Source organism: Rutidosis leptorrhynchoides, chromosome 7 (assembly GCF_046630445.1).
Source record: "Rutidosis leptorrhynchoides isolate AG116_Rl617_1_P2 chromosome 7, CSIRO_AGI_Rlap_v1, whole genome shotgun sequence".
Classification (NCBI taxonomy): Eukaryota; Viridiplantae; Streptophyta; class Magnoliopsida; order Asterales; family Asteraceae; genus Rutidosis; species Rutidosis leptorrhynchoides.
In genome coordinates this window covers 143209525-143217721 of record NC_092339.1, presented here as the reverse complement: position 1 = coordinate 143217721, position 8197 = coordinate 143209525, and the positions used below count along the sequence as shown (strand labels likewise).

Here is an 8197-nt window from a genome sequence, read left to right as displayed (position 1 = left end):
AGCATTTAATAAAGCAGTTGTAAAAACAGCGCATGTATTCTCAGTCCCAAAAATATAAAGAGTAAAAGGGAATCAAATAAACTCACAATACGATATTTTGTAGTAAAAATATGCATACGACGATACTGAACAATTCAGGGTTGGCCTCGGATTCACGAACCTATATCATTTATATATACATTAACACATATACTCGTAATCGGACAAGTTATATATTAATATATATATTATTTCAATTGGTTATATTTTTATATCTTTATATACTTTTATATAAGTTTTATATAAGTATTTTAATAAAAAAAAATTATTGTAATAATAATAATAATAATACTAATAGTAATATTGTAAATAATAATAATATAGTTCTTATAATAATAATAATGTTACTAATAATAGTAAAAATGATAGTAATGTTAATAATGTTAATAATAATATTAATGTTAAAAATCATAATAATAATAATGATGATTTCAATAGTTATAATATTTATTAAAACTAATAATAATAATCATATTCATAAAAATAATAACAAAGATAGTAATGATAAAAATAATGATAATTCTAATAATAATACTAATGATAGTTTTAAAAATGATAATTTAAATAGTCATGTTAATAATAATACTTATACTCATAATGATAATAATGTTAATGGTAATAATAATACTTATCTTTAAATATAATAATGATGTGATAATAATAATATTAATAATAATAATATTAATAAAGTAATAAAAATAATAATAATAATAATAATAATAATAATAATAATAATAATAATAATAATAATAATAATAATAATAATAATAATAATAATGAGTAATAAGTAAACTACCTCAAAGAAGTAGCCCTTAAAAAAAACTATCCAAGTCCTTGTTTGAACCCGCGACTTCCCGCTAACCCGCTAACACCCTTAACCATTATCATTACCAATATCGTGAGCATCATCATCTTTACATTATTATGTCATCATCTCCACCATCATACATCACCATAATCTTCATCTAATATCATAATAACAAAATGATCATCATAATCATATGCATAATCATCACCTTCTCGTTATACATCATGTCATAACCATTTCATTATCAATATCACAACCATGATACGCATCATCATCGTTCCCATCATTTCATCATCATTATCCTAGAACTTATATATGAACAACACTAAAAAATCATAATCTTAATATCGCCTAGCATCATCAAATCATCATCAAATATATAATAACCCGTTATCATATTTATTAACATAACGTAATCATCGGCAATATCATACGTATCACCTTATCATAATCATCTTTAACATCATCATCATAATATACCATCATCGTTTTCATCTTTTATTAATATCATAATGATCATCATCATTCGAGTATCATCATGACTTTCATCACATAACCATCATCATCATCATAACTATCATGATCATAACATCATCTAACATCATCTTCATGATCATCATTAATATCTTATTATCTCGCATTTAATATCATTGATTATTCACGAAATTATCACTAATCGACCTAACTTGAATTATATTTTGGATCTCGGCCCAACAGACAAATAAAGCTCGGCCCAATAAGCACAGACTGTGTTTCGACCCAAACACAATAAAACGGCCCAATCCGTTTTGCAGCCTAAAATAACCATTAATCCAATTCAAAATATGCGTAATTTGATTTTAAACAAAGAAACTTTGTGCCACGGTTTTATAATTTAAAACACGTTTTCCCTTATGACCCCATCAAAGCTTTACCACTTAATTATTTAATTCATATCCATCATTACGCATCATCATAGTTTATGTATTATAACCATCACTATTTTATTATTCAGCCCACTACCATCACCTTTATTAATATCACACTTGTATTATTGATATTGATGTATTAGAAGCATAAAAAGGAACGACTAGTGGCAGCTCAACATGTTTGGGTGTCGACTGAACATTAAACGGAAAGAAATATAGTAGATAGTAACAGATTTCGCTATGATGTCGGTTCAAACAACCAAGCAGTAGAAGCTGCTGTTCGAGGCCAAATGATCGAGCAAACAGGTAGCAATTGCAGCAGTTTTAAACAGTAATAAATCATGGTGGTTTCGATGTTTTTGGTGTTTGAACGAACAAGAATTAGTAATTGTAAAGTAGTGGTGGCATTTCGGACTAAAAACAGGAAACAAAGGGAGTAACCGGTGCAACAGTTTAAAGGTGAAATCGTGATGGTGTTGGCATGAACAGGAAACAGGAAACACAACTGCATCAGTTGTAGGTAATAGCGACAAGTGGTGGGTTTGGTCAGCTCGTAACAGGAACAAAAAAATAAGTGCAGCAGTAGCTTTGGGTGGTTTTAACGGTGGTGGTTTGTGGTTTATAGAAATAGAAACAACAAAACGCAGCACTATGGTGGTTGTGGGTTCGAAAAAGAAACATAAAATAATAGCAGCCTGTTCGATCAGTTTATAAATAGTTGGTGTTTTGAAATGATGTAGGTTTGAGAGTGGTGAAGGTGGCGAGATGGTTGATCAAGAAAAATGATGGTGTCGACTTAAACCGGAAGATAGTAGTAGTAGTAGTACTAAGGCTAATATCACTGTCATCGTAATCACTCTCTTCATCATCGTAGTTTCAAGAAAGAAAAATACTATATCTAGAGTGGTGGTGGAGGTTGTTTAAGGTTTACAAGATGATATTTGGTGGGTTTATGGTGGATGATTGAAGATAACGGTGGTGGTTTAATGATGGTTGTTATGGTGGTGATTATAGGCCGAAGGTGATGGAGCGAAGGTTGATGGTTAAATGGGTGGCCAAATGAGTTTTGTGTGTTAACACTAACAAGAAGGGTTCTGTTTGATTATAAGGTGAAGATCAAGGTGGAAGCTCATGGTGGTGAAGATCAAGGTGGTGTACGTGTGTACGTGTCTATATAGATAATGAGTTAGTGAAGGTTGTGAGGTGATCATGGTGGAGTGAGTTAATAAGTGAAGAAGATAGAAGGCAGGAAAAGAAGTTAAGAGATGGTGGGTGTGATTCTCGTTTGGTTAATGGATACCATATAGATGTACCTATTACATATATAAAGACAATTATAGTAATTGAAAAGAAAGTGTGTGATTGAACCAATCAACAATAGTAATTTAATAAGAAAGCAGCCCTCTAATTGTCAGTATTCTATCGACATGAAATCACATGAAAGAAAAATTGGAAAGTTGATACGGATATTTAACTGAATTTGTTATTAATCGATTGTCTTAAAGCAATTAAGGGTTTGATTCCAGACAGAAAACAAGGATGGATACAGTTTGATAGTGAACATAAACGGATTCATAAAATTAACTAAGTTCCTATGTTATATATAATATTAATCATTAATAGATGTAAATATATTATTAATAACACTATTATCATTATTATTATTAACAATAATAATACTAATGTAACAAGTTACATGTATTGATTTTTATATCTATGTATTATAATTAATAATATTAATAATACTGATATTAATAATTAATACTTAATAGTAATAGTAATAGTAGTAATAATAATAATAATAATAATAATAATAATAATAATAATAATAATAATAATAATAATAATAATAATAATAATAATAATAATAATAATAAGTTGTATCTTAATAAAATAACAATACTTATAATAATTTTAATAATCTCAGTCATAATATTAGTAATATTAATAATAATATAACAAATTAAATGTTTCAATTTATTATATATATACATTTAAATATATATGCATCCATTTATAAATAGTTGTTCATGAATCGTCGGAGATAGTCGAGGGGTAATTGCATATATGAAAACAGTTCAAAAATTTTGAGACTCAACATTACAGACCTTGATTATCGTGTCAAAAATACAAAATCGTATCGAGAGTTTGGTTTAAAATTAGTCGAAATTTTCCGGGTCGTCACAAAACCATCATCCCCACACCACCTTCTCCTACACCTCCTACCCCACCTTCTCCTGCACCTCCTACCCCAACCCAAACCAATCCACCTCAAACTCAAATCCCTGTGTCGTCAACTCAGAGCAATCCACCTACCACCATATCTACACACCCCATGATCACACTGCATCGTGTAGGCACCACTAAACATGTTCAACGTCTCAATCTTCACATATCTCATCCATCTCCCACACTAAAAACTTACTCCCATGCCTTTAAAGACCCTAACTGGCATAACGCTATGACAGAAGAGTATAATGCTTTAATTAACAATGGTACTTGGACCCTTGTGCCTCGCCTTTCGGACACGAACATAGTTCGCTCCACGTGGTTGTTTAAGCACAAGTTTAATGCAGATGGATCTCTTAGCAGGTATAAGGTGCGACTCATTGCTAATGGTTGCAGCCAACAGGTTGGTATCGATTGTGACGAGACATTTTATCCGCTGGTTAAACCGGGCACCATTCGTACTGTTCTCAGCATTGCCGCATCTCGACACTGGCCAGTTCATCAGCTTGATGTCAAGAATGTGTTTCTTCACGGGCATCTCTCCGAGACTGTATATATGCACCAACCTCCGGGCTTCCATGATCCGTCTAGCCCCGATCATGTATGTGTTCTTCAAAAGTCTCTCTACAGCTTGAAGTAGGCACCTCGGGCATGGTTTCAGCATTTCGCAGGGTATGCTCAGTGTGTTTGATTTTAGCATAGCCGATGACACATCTCTTTTTATTTACCGACATGTTACTAACACCGCCTATTTACTTTTATATGTGGATGATATCCTTCGGACTGCTTCATCGCCTACATTTCTTCAACAGATCATCAGTTCCTTACACAAGGAGTTTTCGATGACAGATCTCGGTCCCCTGAATTACTTTCTAGGGTATTTCGGTTACACGTATTGCTTCTGGGATGTTTCTCTCTCTCAGAAAAAGTATGCGTTCGAGATCATCGAGCGTGCCGATATGGGTAGTTGCCATCCTTGTAAGACACCGATTGACGCCAAAGCCAAGTTCACATCTTCGGGTCCTCCAGTGAAGGACCCTATATCATATCGTAGCTTGTCCGGTGCACTCCAGTACCTAACATTCACTAGGCCTGACATTACTTACGCGGTGCAGCACATCTGTTTATTTATGCATGATCCTCGTGAGCCCCATCTCGCTGCCCTCCGATGGATAATTCGATACATACAGGGCACCATCAATCTTGGCCTTCAGTTATATGCGTCCTCTACCTCATCGTTAGTTGCTTATTCGGACGCCGACTGGGCAGGCTGTCCCTCTACGCGTAGATCTACCTCCGGCTACTGTGTTTTCTTAGGCAACAATATGTTGTCTTGGTTGTCTAAACGACAGTCTAGCCCGTCTCGCTCTAGTGCAGAGGCGGAGTTTCGCGGCGTTGCTAATGCCGTTGTCAAAACCTAATGGGTTCGACCTTCTTCGTGAGCTACAATGCCCGTTGTCCTCTGCTACAGTTGTCTACTGTGACAACGTTAGTGGCATCTACATGTCTGGTAACCCGGTTCAGCATCATCGCACTAAGCATATAGAGATTGACATCCACTTTGTTCGTGATCTTTTGCTAAAAGGTCACGTCCGTGTCCTACATGTTCCCTCACGCTATCAGTTTACTGACATTTTCACCAAAGGACTTCCTTCGACACTGTTTGATGAGTTTCGATTCAGTTTGAGTGTACGTCAGAGGCGGAGGTACGTTAGTGACTATGGGGCCATATGACCCCAATGAAATATCACTCACTATTAATTTTATGAAGTATTAGATTTGCATTGTATGTATTTTAAAGCGATTATTCAACACGTAAGCCCATTCTTTTAATTATATATTGAGCCCATTCACTTGATCACATTTACAAAATGCATTGCAAGTATCCTATCAAACATTAAGGCCCATCAAATCAACTTTAGACGAATTATATATATATATATATATATATATATATATATATATATATATATATATATATATATATATATATATATATATATATATATATGGAGTATATTTTATTGTATGTAATATATACTGTATGTAATATACATACAGTATATATATATATATATATATATATATATATATATATATATATATATATATATATATATATATATATATATATATATATATGTATGTATATATAAACGGAGTATATTTTATTGAATGAAACTAGATATACATAAATTAGAGGATTTATGAATCAATTGTATCACATTCAAATGTTAGATATAAATTATGCATTGGAAATGTATCTTCACTTGTAAACGTTTTTAACAAATTTACAAGATCTACTCAATCAGTGGCGACTTTAGGTATGATCCCACGGGGTCCCGTGACATCACTAGTTCTTCAAAATTTATCACAAAAGTTTTATTTTTTTGTATAGGACACCACTAAATTTAATAATGGGACCCCATAAATTTTTAAAGATTATAGTTTGATAGTTTAGACTGCTAAAGTGATTGAAATTAGCCCACTTATAAATTTATAGTATGAGTCATTGAATATATTAGATATAAAAATAAACAAACCTTTATCCAATTTCAATTCTAATTCGCTTTTACTTCCTTCTACATCACAATTTCTTACGGTTCTATCTTCGATCCTTCTACATTACATATCAATTTAGTTTTTGTTCATCCATATCTATATCTATATTCATTTAAATTTAGTTCATCAATCTATATCAATATCTAATGGATTAAAAGGGTTAATGAATATCTATTGGATATTTAAGAAATCTTATAATATTTTCAAATATATAACGAAAAAAACGTAATATAACATGACATAATTTAAAATTCTTCCACCAGAATGTGTAATGTTTGTCTAAGAATAAACATAATTTGTTAAATTTACTATCAAACATATATTATGACAAATTTTGTGTAATTTTTATGTTGAGATATACATGTTTTATTGTTAGTACTCATAGTGAATTCATTATATGATTGCAAATAAGATGTATGTGTAATGAAAAATATATTTGTAATAGTTATTGTATATGAATCCCTAATTTCATCATTTTTTCGAAAGGTTAAGGAAAACTGCAATTTAACAACTAATGTTAATGTTATGTGATCCATATTGGTAATAGGTTGTAAAATTGCAATTTAAAATGCTACTGTAAATTGCTACTCTGCCATGGGCTAAAATAGTATTGTAAATTGCTCCTTTATAAGTCATTGTTACTTTAAAATTGCTAGTGTATATGCAATTAATTGCTACTGCATATGAACAACTTTATATTTTGCGAGTATTATTCAATTTTATGTTTGTGTATTGGGCACGACCCGACACGACCCGATTTGACCCGACACATTCAATATTTTGTGCAAAGAAAGTTATTAAATAAATTTTTAGGACCCCATTGAATTTGGATCCTAGAATCGCCACTGTACTCAATTATAAAAACTATTTTGTTTGACATTCGACATAGAGAAAAAAGTTATTAGAATTTTACCCTAATCGTATAGACAAATCATGATACTTTTCTGCGGATATAATCAACTACGGGGTAATTTAATTTTGCAAATAAAAAAAGGCTGTTTGAAAAACTTTTGTGACACCATCAATTAAAAATCCTGGCTTCGCCACTGGCGTACGTGCTACTCCCGCTACAACTGCGGGGGGCTGTTAGCGGATATAATTCTTAGTATATGTTTATGTTTATTATATTGACCCGTAATCTATTAGGGCCTGCCATAGTCCATTATGTTTAGTATATGGTTTGTACACAGCTGTTTCAATCAATATAAATGCATCGTACGTATTTCTATCACTCTAACAAATTATTGTTTTTAATATATTTTAGAGTATTTAGTTGGAGGAAAAGTAGTTATTGGGCTTTGAGGAATCAAAAGGATAACCCGAAAGAATTTGAAGAGATGTGCAGTGGAGATAAATAAAGAAGATAAATTATTTTCAATAATTATAGACATAAGGGTATTTTGTGAAGTACACTTAAATAGTAGTGGAACTATCAAAATGAAAAGTGGAAATATCACTTCCCATTTCAAATAAGAGATTTGACTTAAAAAGTGAATTTTTAACAGTATTTTATCATGGACAAATTAAGATTTCACGACCAAAATGTTTGGATGTATGCATTTAAATCAATAGGCAATTGGGTGTTTTCAAATTGGGTTCTCAACTGAAATGTTTAGGAGACTTGTGGTTTGAACCCATAAGGCTCACTACC

General features: G+C 31.8%; 1 protein-coding gene across 1 annotated transcript; it reads left to right on the top strand.

Annotated features, from left to right (window-relative positions):
• The first annotated feature begins 2096 nt into the window (after window positions 1–2096).
• On the top strand, window positions 2097–5405 carry LOC139859660 (uncharacterized mitochondrial protein AtMg00810-like). Its single transcript, XM_071848440.1, has 6 exons — window positions 2097–2150; window positions 2245–2372; window positions 2496–2523; window positions 2865–2917; window positions 4348–4585; window positions 4656–5405. The coding sequence occupies exons 1-6, from the start codon at window positions 2097–2099 to the stop codon at window positions 5403–5405; spliced, it is 1251 nt and encodes a 416-aa protein (XP_071704541.1).
• Window positions 5406–8197: the final 2792 nt, after the last annotated feature.

What these genes read in the sequence shown, in the direction of transcription:
- LOC139859660 (XM_071848440.1), top strand. Translation starts at nt 2,097, where the DNA reads ATGGTGGTTTCGATGTTTTTGGTGTTTGAACGAACAAGAATTAGTAAT. An exon ending in GTGGTGAAGGTGGCGAGATG is followed by an intron (nt 2,524 to 2,864) that starts GTTGATCAAGAA and finishes TTTGATTATAAG; the next exon opens with GTGAAGATCAAGGTGGAAGC. An exon ending in GATCAAGGTGGTGTACGTGT is followed by an intron (nt 2,918 to 4,347) that starts GTACGTGTCTAT and finishes ATCTCTTAGCAG; the next exon opens with GTATAAGGTGCGACTCATTG.